General features: G+C 42.1%; 1 protein-coding gene across 1 annotated transcript in view; it reads right to left on the bottom strand.

Moving 5' to 3' along the window:
- Pde5a (phosphodiesterase 5A) overlaps positions 1 to 18,284 on the bottom strand; it is a 129,893-nt gene that overhangs the window by 56,693 nt on the left and 54,916 nt on the right. Inside the window, exons 8-9 of the mRNA XM_028760384.1 lie at positions 10,116 to 10,224; positions 9,133 to 9,220 (exon numbers count right to left, since the gene is read on the bottom strand). Coding sequence (XP_028616217.1) covers positions 9,133 to 9,220; positions 10,116 to 10,224 — 197 coding nt within the window. The remainder of the gene's footprint in view (positions 1 to 9,132; positions 9,221 to 10,115; positions 10,225 to 18,284) is intronic.

Here is an 18,284-nt window from a genome sequence, read left to right on the forward strand (position 1 = left end):
CCCGGGGCGGGCTCCATCCGGTCTGGGCCCGAGCACTCACAGATCCCGGGAGGCAGCTCTGCACCCAATCTCGCAGAATCAAGAGGAAGCGGGGCTCACAGGACCTCTGTGCCAAGCAATTTCTTAGGCTAGGAGGTGGCAGTTCTTGCCTCCAATCAGGGAGCAACTGGGACCCACTGGGACCCACTGGGACTCACTGAGACCCAGGAATCCTCTCCTGACCCGGAGCCCAGGCCCCTTCCGGTTTCCACCTGAACACTGAGCACATCTTGGGCCTCAGCTCTAACTCAAGCAGCAAAACTCATCCCAAACAGTTCTGACACAACCTAGATAATAGGAAAGACAGGCCCCTGTCAGAGACAGCACTGATAGCACAAAGGCGATCCAGATGGCGAAAGGCAAGCGCAAGAACACAAGCACCAGCAACCCAAGGTACTTGCCAGTATCAGAACCTAGTTCTCCCACATTAGAAAGTCCTGAACTCCCCATATCACCAGGAAAACAAGAACCAGATCTAAAATCACTTCTAATGATGATGCTAGAGGACTTCAAGAAAGAAGTAAATAACACTATCCAAAAACTTGAGGAGAACACAGGAAAACAGGATGAAGTCCTTAAAGAAACACAAAAATCCTTTAAAGAATTACAAGAAAACACAAACAAACAGATGAAGGAATTGAACAAAACCATCCAGGACATAAAAATGGAAGTGGAAACAATAAAGAAAGCACAAAGGGAGACTATCCTGGAGATAGAAAACTTAAGAAAGAAATCAGGAGTCATAGACACAAGCATCACCAACAGAATACAAGAAATAGAAGAAAGAATCTCAGGTGCAGAAGATACCTTAGAAAATATCGACACAACTATCAAAGAAAATGCAAAATGCAAAAAGTTGTTATCTCAAAATATCCAGGAAATCCAGGACACAATGAGAAGACCAAACCTAAGGATAATAGGTATAGATGAGAGTGAAGATTCCCAACTTAAAGGGCCAGTAAATATCTTCAACAAAATTATTGAGGAAAACTTCCCTAACCTAAGGAATGAGATGTCCATAATCACACAAGAAGCCTACAGAACGCCAAACAGACTAGATCAAAAAAGAAACACCTCCCGTCACATAATAATCAAGACACAAAATGTACAAAACAAAGACAGAATTTTAAAAGCAGTAAGGGAAAAAGGCCAAATAACATATAAAGGCAAACCTATCAGAATTACACCTGACTTCTCACCAGATACTATAAAAGCCAGAAGATCCTGGACAAATATCATACAAACCCTAAGAGAACATAAATGCCAGCCCAAGCTACTTTACCCAGCAAAACTCTCAATTACCATAGATGGAGAAACTAAGATATTCCATGACAAAACTGAATTTGCACAGTATCTTCCCACAAATCCAGCTCTACAAAGGATAATAGCAGGAAAGATCCAATACAAGGAGGGCAATCATACCCTAGAAAGAGCAAGAAAATAATCCTTTTCCATCAAACCCAAAAGAAGATAACCACACAAACGATGTCTCCATTATTAGCAAAAATGACAGGAAGCAACAACACCCTCTCCTTAATATCTCTTAACATCAATGGACTCAATTCCCCAATAAAAAGGCATAGGCTAACGGACTGGATACGCAAACAGGACCCAGCTTTTTGCTGCTTACAGGAAACCCACCTCAGTGACAAAGACAGACACTACCTTAGAGTAAAAGGTTGGAAAACAATTTTTCAAGCAAATGGTCCTAAGAAACAAGCGGGAGTAGCCATCCTAATATCGAATAAAATCGACTTTCAACTTAAAACTATCAAAAAGGATAAGGAAGGGCATTTCATACTTGTCAAAGGAAAAGTCAACCAACATGAACTCTCAATTCTGAATATCTATGCGCCAAATACAAGAGCGTCGACTTACATAAAAGAAACCTTACTAAAGCTCAAAACACACATTGCACCTCACATAATAATAGTGGGAGACTTCAACACCCCACTCTCAGCAATGGATAAATCATGGAAACAGAAACTAAATAGAGATACAGTAAAACTCACAGAAGTTATGAACCAAATGGACTTAACAGATATCTATAGAACATTTCACCCTAAAGCAAAAGAATATACCTTTTTCTCAGCACCTCATGGTACCTTCTCCAAAATAGACCATATAATTGGGCACAAGACAGGCCTCAACAGATATAAGAAAATTGAAATAATTCCCTGCATCCTGTCAGATCACCATGGTCTAAGGCTGGTCTTCAAAAATGACAAAGAGAATGGAAAGCCCACATTCATATGGAAATTGAACAACACCCTACTCCTTGATAATCAGGTAAGGGAAGAAATAAGGAAGGAAATTAAAAACTTTTTAGAATTTAATGAAAATGATGACACATCATACCAAAATCTATGGGATACAATGAAAGCAGTGCTAAGAGGAAAATTCATAGCTCTAAGTGCCTACAAAAAGAAACTGGAGGGAGCATACACTAACAGCGTGACAGAGCACCTGAAAGACCTAGAACAAAAAGAAGCTAATACACCCAAGAGGAGTAGACGGCAGGAAATAATCAAACTCAGGGCTGAAATCAACCAAATAGAAACAAAAAGAACTATCCAAAGAATCAATAAAACTAGGAGCTGGTTCTTTGAGAAAATCAACAAGATAGATAAACCCTTAGCTAGACTAATCAGAGGGCAGAGAGACAGTATCCAAATTAATAAAATCAGAAATGAAAAGGGTGATATAACAACAGAAACTGAGGAAATTAAAAAAATCATCAGATCCTACTACAAAAGCCTATATTCAACAAAATTGGAAAATTTGGATGAAATGGACAATTTCCTAGACAAATACCAGTTACCAATGTTAAATCAGGACCAGATAAACCATCTAAACAATCCCATAACCCCAAAAGAAATAGAAGCAGCCATTAAAAGTCTCCCTACAAAGAAAAGCCCGGGACCAGACGGTTTTAGTGCAGAATTCTATCAGACCTTCAAGGAAGACCTAATTCCAATTCTTTTTAAACTATTCCACAAAATAGAAACAGAAGGTACATTACCCAACTCATTCTTTGAAGCCACAATTACACTCATACCTAAGCCACACAAAGACCCAACAAAGAAAGAGAACTTCAGGCCGATCTCTCTTATGAATATTGATTCAAAATTACTCAATAAAATTCTAGCGAACCGAATCCAAGAACACATCAAAACAATTATCCATCATGATCAAGTTGGCTTCATCCCAGGAATGCAGGGTTGGTTCAATATTCGGAAATCCATCAATGTAATCCATTATATAAACAAACTCAAAGAAAAAAACCACATGATCATCTCACTAGATGCTGAGAAAGCATTTGACAAAATTCAACACCCCTTCATGATAAAAGTCTTGGAAAGGTCAGGAATTCAAGGTCCATACCTAAACATAGTAAAAGCAATATACAGCAAACCAGTAGCCAGCATTAAACTAAATGGAGAGAAACTTGAAGCAATCTCACTAAGATCAGGGACTAGGCAAGGCTGCCCACTCTCCCCCTACTTATTTAATATAGTATTGGAAGTCCTAGCCAGAGCAATTAGGCAACACAAGGAGGTCAAAGGGATACAAATTGGAAAGGAAGAAGTCAAAATCTCACTATTTGCAGATGATATGATAGTGTACTTAAGTGACCCCAAAACTTCCACCAGAGAACTCCTAAACCTGATAAACAACTTTAGCAAAGTGGCTGGATATAAAATTAACTCAAGCAAATCAGTAGCCTTCCTCTACTCAAAAGATAAACTGGCTGAGAAAGAAATTATGGAAATGACACCCTTCAAAATAGTCACAGATAATATAAAATACCTAGGTGTGAACCTAACCAAGCAAGTAAAAGACCTGTATGACAAGAACTTCATTCCCCTGAAGAAAGAAATCGAAGCAGATCTTAGAAGATGGAAAGATCTCCCATGCTCATGGATTGGAAGGATTAATATAGTAAAAATGGCTATTTTGCCAAAAGCCATCTACAGATTTAATGCAATCCCCATCAAAATTCCCACTCAATTCTTCTCAGAGATAGAAAGAGCAATCTTAAAATTTATTTGGAATAACAAAAAACCCAGGATTGCGAAAACTACTCTCAGCAATAAAAGAACTTCTGGAGGAATCACCATCCCTGACTTCAAGCTGTACTACAAAGCGATAGTGATAAAAACTGCATGGTATTGGAACAGAGACAGGCAGGAGGATCAGTGGAATAGAATAGAAGACCCAGAAATGAACCCCCATACCTATGGTCACTTGATCTTTGACAAAGGGGCTAAAACCATCGAATGGAAAAAAGATAGCATTTTCAACAAATGGTGCTGGTCCAACTGGTTGTCAGCATGTAGAAAAAAGCAAATTGATCCATACTTATCTCCTTGTACAAAGCTCAATTCCAAATGGATTAAGGACCTCCACCTAAAACCAGCCACACTGAAACTAATAGAAGAGAAACTGGGAAAAAGCCTGGAATACATAGGCACAGGGAAAAAGTTCCTGAACAGAACACCAATGGCCTGTGCTCTAAGAACAAAAATTGACAAATGGGACCTCATAAAGCTGCAACGCTTCTGTAAAGCAAAGGACACAGTCAATAGGACAGAGCGGCAACCAACAGATTGGGAAAAGATCTTCACCGACCCTACATCTGATAAAGGCCTAATATCCAAGGTATACAAAGAACTGAAGAAATTAGACTCTAGACAATCAAAGAACCCTATTAAAAAATGGAGCACAGAGCTGAACAAAGAATTCTCAACCGAGGAAGTTCGAATGGTTGAGAAGCACCTAAAGAAGTGTTCAGGATCACTAGTCATCAGGGAAATGCAAATGAAAACAACACTGAGATTCCACCTTACACCAGTCAGAATGGCTAAGATCAAAAACACAGGTGACAGCACATGTTGGCGAGGATGTGGAGAAAGAGGAACACTCCTCCACTGTTGGTGGGATTGTAAACTGGTACAACCACTATGGAAGGCAGTATGGCGATATCTCAGAAAATTGAACATAGTGTTACCTGGGGACCCAGCTATACCACTCCTGGGCATATACCCAAAAGAAGTTTCACCATACAACAGGGACACATGCTCCACCATGTTCATAGCAGCCTTATTTATAATAGCCAGAAGTTGGAAAGAACCCAGATGCCCTTCGACAGAAGAATGGATGCAGAAAATGTGGTACATTTATACAATGGAATACTACTCAGCTATTAAGAACAATCAGTTCACAAAATTCCTAGGCAAATGGATGGAGCTGGAAAATATCATCTTGAGTGAGATGACCCAATCTCAAAAGAACATACTTGGTATGCACTCATTGATAAGTGGATATTAGACCAAAAGCTCACAATGTCTAAGAACCTACATACAGACCACATAAAACTCACATAGAAGAAGGAAGACCAAAGTATGAATTCGTTGGTCCTTTCTAGAAGGAGTATCAAAAGTTTCAACCAGAACTCCCAAAGTCTAATCCAGAGAACACAAAGGGAGGGACTCACACACCTGTATAGGAAATTGAGGGTGTCCTTGTTAGACTGCAGTGAAAGTGGAGGGCCAAGGTCCCCGAAAGTTTGGATTCCCTACTGTGTGGGAATTCGAGAGCAGGGAGATGGGACTGGGAGGATGTTTGGAGCACACCATCACAAAAATTAGGAGGAGTGGGTATGGGATAAAGGATCTTGGGGGAGAATGAGAAAGGAGATAACATTGAAAGGTAAATACGTATAATACCCAATAAAAAACCCACACAGATAAAGGATTTTTTTAAAAAAGGGAGTTTACTTATCTTAAATTAATTTCAAAAGTTTCTAGGAGTTGCAAATTGGCTAAGATCCTATTTTAAGCTCTCCACAAAAGAACTTAAATCTCTGATCAATATTCTCAAGAGAGAGGTAAACCCTAACTTCCTCAACAGTTAATTGACAGAAGAGAGGTAATCTCACAAAAAGTAGAAAAAGCTATTTCCAATCGATATATCATATAGTCTGATTAATTGTCAGTGGTGCTATAAAAGTCCTTTGACAAAAGATTATAAATATAGATTTATATATCCTTAAATAAGGTCTTCATGACTCTCTGAGTGTAGAAGGAGCAACTGTTGGCGCTTCAGCCCTGATTTTACAAGAACTCTGAAAAATTGGCTTTAAAAATAAAAGAGGGGGAACGGTACCCCCTCAGAAGGAGCCCCCCAGAAATACTCTCCATCATGCCTTGTTCACTTTTCTCTCTCTTAAGCTGAAAGCTCATGGCAAATCTCTTGCTGACCATGTTGGTGACCTCGGGCACCACCAAGACCAACAAAACTTTGCCACAGATATGGGGAAGGACCCTCATACCCGTAAAGGGAATGCCCCAAACCCAGTTCCCTTATGGAGCCGAGGACTGATATGCCTGTCCAATACCACAGAAGGCACAGCTAACCGGCTACCATAAATATTAATGAAAAAAAATAGATACACTCACAAAGCCAGGCCCAACCATAAATACGATGAAGAATAATTTACATCCAGGGAAGAGAAATCTCCCTGAGAATCCCCTTCTTTTTTCTTTCCAGGCAAAAATGAATCACCCGTGATGCCTGCCATTAGAAGTTTTAATCCAGATGGGCCAGAAGTCAGGATCCTCGCCCTTACCCTCACCCCCTACCTTTTCCCAGCTGCACAAGGTTCCCTGAAGCTTGGCAACTGCAAGATCCTGCTTGGAAACTGCAGATAGACTCAAAGCAGTGTACCATATCATCTGAAGAATAGCAAGGAGATCATAACTCAAGCAGTGTACCATATCTTCTGAAGAATAGCAGGTTGCAGTCCTCCTCGCCCCCACGAATAACTAGGGCCTGCCAGTCGGGTCAAGTGGCACCCAGACGTGGGGCTCGAGGAACGGACCCCTCTGGACGGACCCTCATTGAGAGGATGTGCGCAGGACATCAAGATTAAGCGAGACAGAGATCAAAACCCGCGACCTGTCATCCACGGAACCAGGTTGATGCTGCCATCAAGAAGACGGTTGAAGTTCATTACCATCAGCCGAAAATTGAAGAGGATCCAGAAGTGACTCTGCAGGAGACTGACACAGCTGCCAGCTGCCCTGCCTCCCCCCTACGGTCGACCGCTAGACTTCCACGCCCTCCAGAAGGGTTCCTGGTATGCCTGGCTTTGCCCCCGTTTCTCTCGATAGAGAGCTTGGCCTCTTGATCACCACAACAAAAATTGGCTTTTTCCTAAACCAAGGCCGCCCTTGATATGGCCGCTAACATTGGGGAGCCTTCCTTTATGACAATATTACACCCCAAACTGACAAATGGTTGGTAAATTGAACAGTTACAAGGGACTAGGATGGCTGTGAGTTAGCCCAATGACGGGATTATTGTAGGTCCACTTCCCAGGGGCCCACCCAATGCAGCCGAAAAGGAGTGCGTGGTGCTGGGAGTGGGTGCAGCCTACATGGCCTAAGACAGGGCCCTCACCCTCCTTTCACCCACATCGGAGTCCCTTGACGTTGCCCATCGTCGACAGCCTAAAACCTTTGACCATCGATGTGACTCGTCTCACATCAGTGTTTTGGGGTTGTGAACTTGTCTAAGACCCCCCCATAATTAGACGTCCAAATTCAAAATTCACATAGTTGGGATTGATCATAAGATGCCTTCTCTAACTAAACAGAGAAGGGGGAGATGCCAGAAGCCAGGACCCTCGCCCTTACCCTCACCCCCAACCTTTCCCCACCTGCACAATGTCCTCTGAAGCTTGGCAACTGCAAGATCCTGCTTAGCAACTGCAGATAGACTCAAAGCAGTGTACCATATCATCTTAAGAATAGCAGGGAGACCATAACTCAAGCAGTGTACCATATCTTCTGAAGAACAGCAGGTAGATCATAATTCAAGGCAGTGTACCGTATAGACCATGACATGTTTCAAGGCACAGGCCAAGAAGATTTTGTACTTTTCCACCACCTGGCCCCTCTTACCCCCTCCCCTTGTGAAACATGCTATAAAAAAGCATTTCATGTTCAAAAATAAATAAATTATTTATAAAAAAAAAAAAAAAAAAAAAAAAAAAAAAAAAAAAGAAGTTAGTTATCTTTCCTTTATTTCTACAATCTTGGGAGCACGCTATTAGTTCACACTGCCTTTTCTGTGTTAACCATGGACAACTAGCGTGCAAAACAACATACATTTTGGCCACCTCTGTCTTTTTAAACATGGGGTTTCACTCTGCAGCCCTGGCTAGCTTCAAACTGGAAAATCCACCTGCCTCTGCCTCTTGAGTACAGGGACTAAAGCCATGTGCTACCAATGCCCAGTAATGTTTGCCCTGCTCTTAATAAAGCCTTGTGACACCAAAGGGTAAACACATCAGTAACAGAGAACATCCTTCCATTGTCTGGGGAAGGAATTTTGTGCCGTAGTAGAGGTTGTCCTTTAACCTCTGTATATAAATGTAAGACCCTAGGACAGGGATTTCTGCTTTGCTCCCTGATTTATGCCAAGTGCCTAGTCTGCAGGAATGCTCAATAAATACTGATTAAATGAATGAACAAATTAATACAATCTATAACTTCAACTACATATTTGATACATATCATATATCGATAAACATGACTAAGTATATGTTGTCAGTTGATGCCTCTCAGTGTATGAACTTTGAACATCTTTATGTGTATGTGACTGTGTGTGCACACAGGAGATTGTGCAAGTGTTGTCACAGTGTGGATGTGGAGATCAGGAGACAGTGTTTTGGAGCTGGTTCTCTCCTTCTACCATGTGGATACTGGGAATAGGATTTAGGCTTGGTGGCAAGCCCCTTCCCCACTGAGCCATTTTGCCAGTACAGTCTACAGATTTCAGCACATCAATCTTAAACAAAAATCTCAGATAAAACTGTATTTTAATGATTAAAAATACAGTATGTCTAATAAAATGTCTGACATGTATGGAGGAATTTATCAACATAAAATTGTTAACTTACAACCTGAAATTTTCTCTTTCCTCGGACATTTTATTCTTTAAATTTACAAGTCACACTGGAAAGTAGTAGGGAATGCTGTTTTTCTTACACAAATTCTGAGTGTTGAGTCCATGGAAAGGTCTTACCTATGACTTTGTTCTTCTTCCCGTTTTTTATAGGTGTGCAGAGCAAACTTCCAATGCAGTGTGTGTTCACATGTCCCATGTTTTCACTCTGAAGAACAAAACCAAGACCGCTAAAACAACAGAAATGACTGGTCCCATGAACATCATATTAACTGTAGCACACAACTTTCATCTTGTATCAGCTACAGACAATGAGCAATAAAGTCAGTCTTTATTTAAAAAAATATACCAAATTGCCTTTATTCTATTTAAACTTTCCAGAGTTTATAGTAAAATTAAGTCAAATATTTATTCAGCATCTGCTATCCTGGTGAGGTAGAGGTCTCCATTTCACAAAGCAGGGAGAATCCAAAGCCAGGAAACAACACATTACAATACTGACATTCTTAATAATGTCACCGTACTTGAAGTACACATTCCCATAGTCTGAAAAAGTTGTCCCTAGCGTTCAGGCAATAGAAGCAAGGCAGCTGTGTCACAGGCTAGTGTTTTGTTTTGTTTTGTTTTGTTTTGTTTTGTGAAAGATTTAAGAAAACACAGGAATTCAAAGTGTTCAATGTCTGCAGAACAACACATCTCTGTAATAACTTCACTGTCAAGGCAAGTGGATACCCTTCTTCCCCAAGGAACAGCTCACTAAGAAGATTGCCAGTGGGCTGCATCCAAACCACAGGGACTTTAATTTTTACAGATAAAGTCAGGAACTCCATCTGAAGAAAGTCTCTGACACCGTGTTCATTACATTACCTCAGCTTGCACATGCTGGTTTGTCACTATACAAAGAGTAGAGTGAAAACATCCAGCACAACACCCCCAGGACATGTAGATGTCCCCCCGCCTTGCCTTGAGGAACAAAACCAGAGATCCTCCCCTTTAAACATCCCGTTTCCAGCTTAGTCCTTCAGACAACAAGCATCTCTGTAAGTGTGGGTCTGAAGGAGGAAACAGCTTGTGAGCCTCAGGTCTAAAATTAGGTTACTTACTGTCCAGGGAAATCTTTTGTCCTTGGTGACATCTGGGATATTAAGTGGCTCCATCGTGTTTTTGACATACTGAGCATACATGTAATTGATTTTGTTTGCATCGTGCTCCCTGCAGAAATAAAAGATGTGAATCCCTTCTATGCAATGGGAAAATGTGCTATACCAACTGGTAAAGGAGGGACGTTGGCTGTGAACTGCAGGGGGGACATCTACACCCTAATTTGAAAATATGTTAGATGATTATAACTCAGTCATCACCCCGATCTGAACAGTCTGATACAACAAACACCCACACAGTTTGGACTGTGCAGAGCAGCACAGCCTGTGGGTCGTGACCCCTTTGACTGTAACCTGAACATCAGATATTTCCATTACAACTCATAACAGTAGCAAATGTACAGTTATAAAGTAGCATGAAATAATTTTTTGGTGAGGGGTCACCACAACATGAGAAACTTTATTAAAGGGTCACACTTAAAAGAATTTTAATAGGTTCTCTCTAGATGCATCTTCCCCGATGGATGTGTGTGTGTGTGCGCACGCATGTGTGTGTGTGTGTGTGTGTGTGTGTGTGTGTGTGTTCTGTCTTACATGCCTATTTTAACTGTAGTTTTACTAACTGAAGAGATGGAAAAGCAGTAGGTGATATTTAAAAATGAGTATATGCCTGAGGCATGGGCTACCTCCCTAAGTTATTGGTCACTGAATGCCCTCTCCCTGAGAAGTAGATTTCACAGATCCAGAAGGTACGATGCAAGCTTTCGAGAGGGAAGCAACCGGCAGTCCTACAGTTATGATGCCTATAAGCCACAGCAATGGGCTGCATGGCAGAACAACCCTAAGGACACAGCAGCGGCATGAATACGTCAGTGGTAGCCAGCAGCTCTCCTGGACTTATGGCCCACTCATAAGGAACTCATGCCTGGTACTGGACAGCAAGCCAACAATGCAGGGCCACTGAGGTCATGGATCTGGAGGAGAACCTCCAGCCACTGCGTTATGAAATCATAATTTCTAACGACATTCTAACTATCTGTCCTTATACCAACAGATAAGGGTAGTTCTCACACCTTATAAAGGGAACGTCTCTTTACAACAGATGGAGACCATTAAACCCACAACCAATCAAATCTCAGAGTTGTGGAGTGAAGTTTCGACTACTATCTCTACAACACAACTCCTACGCCCAAGACTCAGGGATTGTTGGAGAAGAGGAGTGGAAAGATGCTAGGAGCCAGCAGATGGGAGAGTTTGCTGTGAGATTTGTCTCCTAGGAATGTAAGAAACTACACCCATAAAGTCTCACCAATATGGCTACCTAACCACAAGCCGAACAAGGCTAACATCAGCAGACATGGTAACGTGGATGGGGAAAGCTCACAAGGTCCCGGTCACACACACACACCCCACACACATACACACATACACACACACACACATACACCACACACACATATACACACATACACACACACACACACACCACACACACACACACACACACATACCACACACACACACCACACACACACCACACACACATACACACACACACACACACACACTATAGGCAACTAAGGAACGTTGGGAGTATGAGGAATAGTGTTCTTCAAGGAAAAACACACAATTAGTTATCAGTAACAAATGGTCAGTCTTGAAAACATGTACATACAAGTATCATTATAGAAACATTATAAGCAGGTTGTATTTCTGTATTTACTCTCTCTCTCTCTCTCTCTCTCTCTCTCTCTCTCTCTCTTTCTCTCTCTCTGACACACACACACACATACACACACACACAAATACACACCCCTCTGTGCAACAACAACAAAAAGGACGTGACTTTGAAAGAGACAGGAAGGTGATATGGGAGGGTTTGGAGGGAGGAAATGGAACAGCCACATGATGTAATTAAATTATAATCTCAACAAATAAAAGAAATAATAAAAAGTAAGAACTTAAAAAAAATCTTAAAAAGAGAATAATTGGTCAGGCAGTCCCCAGGGGTCTCCAAAACAACCCATCCTCATTACACAGTAAAACCTTACTGTTGAAGACACCATATACTTTGGCTGCGAGACAGAGAAATCAACCTGAAACTAAGCAGAAGTCTTTCTCCCATCTGGCTAGCTCTCATAGTGTCAGAAGGCGCTGTGCAGGCTGCTAGGGAAGAGAAGACATCTGGTCCTACCGAGTGCTGGACTCTACGTGCGTGCAATGACCTTCAAGCGATATCTGCCTGCCAGTGCAATGGAAGGATTATTATGGGGTAACTACTTGATATCTGGTTGGACTTGAGGCCTGCTCCACAGGAGGGGTTTTCATGCCTAGTACTGTAATACTGGTCAGAAGCCCAGAGTGATAGGTTATAGGCCCTAGGGAAGAAACGACTGCTGTTGTTGAAATGAACATGTCAAGTTGCTCCCTGAACGTTTATGTTTATGCCACGGATCTGAGATGCTGTCAGTCTTGGTCAGCTTCTTTTCGCAGTAAGTAGCAATGGTGTTTTAAATGACACTGGCCCTCAGAAGCTCACGTGTTTGAATAATTTGTCCCCAGTTGGTTAACTGTTTGGAAAGGATTAAGGCAGTAGTCTTCTACTCCTTCAGTCGCAACCCCTTCAGGCGTGAATGATCCTTTCCCAGGGATTGCATATCAGATATCCTAGATAGCAGATGTTTACCGTATGATTCATAACAGTAACAAAATTATAATCAGGAAGTAGCAATGAAAATAAATCTATGGTAGGGGGTCACCACAACATGAAGAACTGTGTTAGAGTCCCAGCATTAGGAAGGTTGAGAACCACGGGGTTAGGAGATGCGGCATTGTTCGGAAGGTTGAGAACCACGGGGTTAGGAGATGCGGCATTGTTGGAAAAGGTATGTCACTAGGGGTGGGCTTTGAGGCAAAAGGCTTGTGCCATTCCATTGGCGATGCTGTGTTGTCACAGCAACAGAAACCCTAATTACGACATCAGCAATCAATGGATAATTAGTCCAAGTGCTGAGAGTAAAAGGCTGAGGGCTCAGTCCCAGTGGGAAATCTTCCCCAGTCACCCCTCACCCACCAAAGCTCAGGCAATGTCCTAGAAGAGGGAATGGAAAGACCTTAAGAACTAGAAGATGAGGAGAATTCAGGGAAGTGCTGTCTGGACATCACGTAGCTATGATAATCACCATCTCTTGGCTGCTGTGGTTTACCTGTTCAGAAACTGCACAAGGACCAGCCAGCACAAAACCCCAGCCAGCCCATACTAATCACACCGAAATACTTCTCCTATTGCACCAGTGAGTGGGCGGGCAGATATTGCCTGAAGGTCATTGAGACCGCACGCACGTAGCGTCCAGCACTCGGTAGGACCAGATGTCTTCTCTTCCCTAGCAGCCTGCACAGCGCCTTCTGACACTATGAGAGCTAGCCAGATGGGAGAAAGACTTCTGCTTAGTTTCAGGTTGATTTCTCTATGTCTCGCAGCGAAAGTATATGGTGTCTTCAACAGTAAGGTTTTACTGTGTAATGAGGATGAGAAAGGTGATCTCCAGGCTCCATTTCTTACTAAGAGTGATTGGCAGCTGACAGTTGTTGGGAAATACAGAGCCATTCTTCTTGGGTGGCGCTCCCACTGGCAGGTCTCCATGTACCAGTGAGTGGCCCCACACCCATGCACATACGAGAAATGCTAATTGGACTTGGTGGGTTATTAAAAGCAACATCAAATTGGGAGCACATTTTAGGGACACACAGAAGAACTGGAGGAGGGAAATGGGGGTGTACAATCATATTTCATTGTATATAGGTATAGAATTCTGAAGAATAAAGAAAAATTATAATTAGAAAAAAAATACATGTCTTAGAAAAGAACTTTTCTTGTTTTAAGTTTCCAAAGTTCCAATATGGTGCCTGTCTACTGTCCTTTATACTCAGGCTGTATTTTGGAACAGTGATATCATATGATGTTCTTCAATGGCTCAGATATTTCAGTAACCCCCTTCTGTCATATGTATTTTGACTTGATTGGAATATAACCAAATAGAGCTTTTTTTGAAGCACTGGAAAGTATTACGCATAAACAAAAAAGAATGCAAATGACATTACAGAATGGAGCAGAGGAAGAGATGGGTACGAGATGAACTTCCAGCTCAGCCTTGAAGGCATTCGGATTGCCTTGCATAACAGATCTCCTGGGTCTGATTACATGTGTTATCTGTGTGACATTCAAGGAAAGGTTGTAAGTGCAGGCTTGAGGCTAATAACATAATACTTAAAACTACAAGTATTTTTTTTAACAAACAATAGCCTAGGGAAATGAATCAAGAAGAAGCCATAATATAAACAGGAAAAATAAAACGGTTGCCACCAGGAGAAAGAAAAACACAAGAAAAGATGTGGCCATAGAAGTCTTCTGTAGACTAAAAAAGAAAATAGTAATAACTATACTATCTTACCATTACCATCATCATTATGTTGATAACAGCAGTCAGAAGCAACTCACAATGCCTACGAAACTTGCCAGAACCATTAACTCGGAAATAGGAGCTGCTACAGAAGTGTGAGTTCTATTAAAGTTACGTAACACCATGGTTATTTCCTACTTTATAAAAATGTTGATCCATTGCTTCCTGCCCTCAATAAATACAGCGTGAACACCTGTTCCTGAGGGCCACTCTTGGATCTTCGTGAAAGAAAAACAAGCTTACATAGGTCAGTCACTACAGAGAGGAGGTTATTATCTAAGAGGAAACGAGATGAGGGATGGAGGTTTTAGCTGCGTATGCTGCTTGGGCAGTGTCTAGTATCTAGAGATATGCCAGCTGCCCCCAGATTAACTCCTCTTCGTGTGGACACAGAACTACTCAGAACAAAGACTGCATCACTCTGCATCCCAACGAGTTAGTGTTACCCCAGGAATCATTACCAGTCAACAGAATGACAAGGCATATTTGGGACAACGTCTAGAATACTGATATGTGCTTTTGCCTCTTGATCCCCCTTTTAGAACACGAATGTGATGGCTAGGCTCCATCTCTGCTCCTAAATGCACAGAACATAGCTAAGGGATGTGAGGCAGAAGGCATCAGAGATTTGGGGCATTTGTAGCATACTGCTCCAACGCCAGCTTTGCCCAGCCTAGCCCAGAGCACATCCAGGAGAAAATAATAAGATTACATTCCTTTTAAATTTATACTTTTTTTTTTTAGTTTTGAGAATTTCCTACATCAGTACTGTATTCACTTATTCCCAAGTTCTCCCAACTTCCCTAAGTCCTCCTGACCTCTCCTCAAATCCATGACTTTTTAAACTATTGTTGTTACATATTATACGTATGTATATGTAAATACAATCTGCTGGGTCCACATAGTGTTGAGCCTGTGTGTGTGTGTGTGTGTGTGTGTGTGTGTGTGTGTGTGTGTGCTTAAGACTCACCACTTGGGATTGTATGACCCACCAGGGGATTCATCTCTTGGGAAGAGCGATTATTCCTCTTTTAGCAACCATTAATTGTCTGTAGTTCTTCAGCTAGGAGTGGAACCTTGTGAGATTTTCTCTACCCATGCTGGTCTGTTGACTGGTGGTATTATTATTATTATTATTATTATTATGCAGGTCTTATTTAGGCCACCATATTGTGGTGATCGTAGGTGCAGCTTCCCTGTTGAATATAGAGGACACCATCTTGCACTCCTGTTTAAGCTGTTTTTATTTAGTGTATCCGTGATTCACAACAAAAACTAACCTTCCTAAATACTACTGGTAACAATGAGAATACCACATGTGGAGAAGGACAGAGAGCATCCAAGTAGATCTGATTAGGAAAGAAACGGCATTGCAGCAATGTTTACACAGCTCACTGCACCTCAAGAATGGGTAAAGCGATCAGGAGAGAAAGGTGGGGTAAAAAAGAATAGACAGAAAAAAATGAGTAACAATGAAAAACACATTTCTGACATGAATCAGTTCTACATACATTTGAGAAATGTTAAGTAGCTGGAGACTATCAAAAATAAAGTGGCTGTCTGGGCTCGTGGGCAGAGGCAGCAGTGTTAGCGGCAGGTTGCAGCAAAGCATTAGGTGTGATGTCTCACGCCATTTTGCTGGCTTCGCCTGCCAAGAGTCCAGAAGGCAGGATTTGCACTGACTATGAGTCTGTGAATGAGTGCATCGAAAGTATCTGTAAAAATGTGTAAAGAAAAGAATGGAACCCTACGTCTCTCATCACACAGGATACTGGTCAGATACTTGACTTCATCAACGATCGGGCAGATCTCAACTGTCTCCTTCACAGAGCTGATGCACAGGTGTATCAGCCTTGTAACGAAGACTGCGTCAAATAGAAGACTTATGTGCTTCCTTCACCGACACCCAACAGGCTGGGAAGTAATTAAATTGGAAGCATGGGGTTGGGGCAGGCTTGGAGCGGGTGTGTACGAGGAGCTGTAGTGAGCATTTTCTACGACACTAATCTTGCTTCCATTTTGTTACACTCCAACCTGACTGAATGTCTGGCAATAAAACGTGAATGATATTTTCACTCTGAAAACAAAACAAAACAAAACATTGCCCACATTGCTGCTTTTGTCTGTTCGTTTCACTTAAACATTATTATTTTAATTCAGATAGAAAGTGTTCTTTGCCAGTTAAGGCTGGTACCAGTCGCTTGAAAAGGTTTGGATCTTCTTTATAGCAGTGAGTGAGCTAACGCGACAAGGTTAGTTATGTCTCTGGGAAAGTCTTAGTAAAAAATAAATGTTATGGGGAGGGGAGAATAAAGTGAGTGTTTCCAGCCAAAAATGTTTGGCTAGATAGAATGGATAGTGAAGGCTTTCAAACTGTAGTACAATGAATACGGACGTCATCCTTTATATAACGGCGATACCACGGTGGCCTTAAAAAGTGCCTTAGAGATTAAGCAGCAGGAAGTGCATATGGTTGGTGTCTCAGTTGCTGATCTCTAGAGGCCACTTTCGAGGCCATGCCTCCCAGGGATGTTCCAAGACTGAGCCCACCGGGACACTAAATCAAAACTGTTCTTCTGAGATCCATGATCCTACAGCCAAGAAAACTTCAGCTGGAAGGCTCCCCAGAAACACCGCTAGGCTTTCCTTAGGCTTTGCAGCTGTCTAAGACAGGCGCAACCTCCCTCCCTTCGTTCCTCCACACCCCACAGATCACAGGACCGGATAGGACAATCAGGTTGACCCCACTGGCCTCTCCTACATCATTATCCCCTTTCGTTTTCTAGAGCATGCTGTGTTCTCTAGGAAGATCTGCACATTCAAACGGGTCTTGGCATCTCCTTCCGGAAGCGCTGGGCTAAGTCGTACATTTCAACATTTGCAGAGTAGGTATCAACAGAGCTGCATAAGGGAAAATTCCTGAGAAAGCAGGGGAAGGGAATTTGGGGCAAGATAAGGCTTTCTGAGTTGCAGAAGTTCACAGGAACCATTGTAGGCTGGTGTGAACCCAAAACACACCCGGGACAGCAACCACAAGCTACAGGGAAGGTTTCTGAAGAAATTTTTACAGGTATGAGGCTCTTTTGAGCCTTACTGAAATTCTATCACTACAGAGGAAGAAACTGAGGCTTCAGAGATCAAGGAAATCACACAATAGCTAGTTCACCGAAGTACCTGTAGCTAAAGATAGTCTGAGTTCTACATTCTTCCACTTGATGCCTGCTATCTTTGCACTGGAATTTTTCTCACTTTAAAAAGTAGTAGGGGATAGGAACTCCACAGGAAGACCAACACAGTCAACTAATCTGGACCCTTGGGGCTCTCAGAATCTGAACCAACAACCAAAGAGCACACACAGGCTGGACCTAGGCCTTCCTGCACATATGTAGCAGATGTGCAGCCTGACTTCATGTGGTCCTGTACAACTGGAGCTGGGGCTATCCCAAAAGCTGTTGCCTGTATGTGGGATATGTTCTTCTAGCTGGACTACCTTGTCTGGCCTCAGTGGGAGAGGAAGCCCCTAACAGAGATTTGAAGTGCCAGAGTGGGGGTGGGGGTATACCCAGGGGTCTCCATCCACTCAGAGGAGAAAGGGAGAGGGGAATTGGGGAAGGATTGTGGGAGTAGTAACCGGGAGGGGAGGGGAGCAGTAAGCAAGATATAAAGTGAATAAGTAAAAAATGAAATTAGATAAAAAAGAGAGGGCACAATG

The sequence above is a fragment of the Grammomys surdaster genome, unplaced genomic scaffold (assembly GCF_004785775.1).
Source record: "Grammomys surdaster isolate TR1022 unplaced genomic scaffold, NIH_TR_1.0 126531, whole genome shotgun sequence".
Classification (NCBI taxonomy): domain Eukaryota; kingdom Metazoa; phylum Chordata; class Mammalia; order Rodentia; family Muridae; genus Grammomys; species Grammomys surdaster.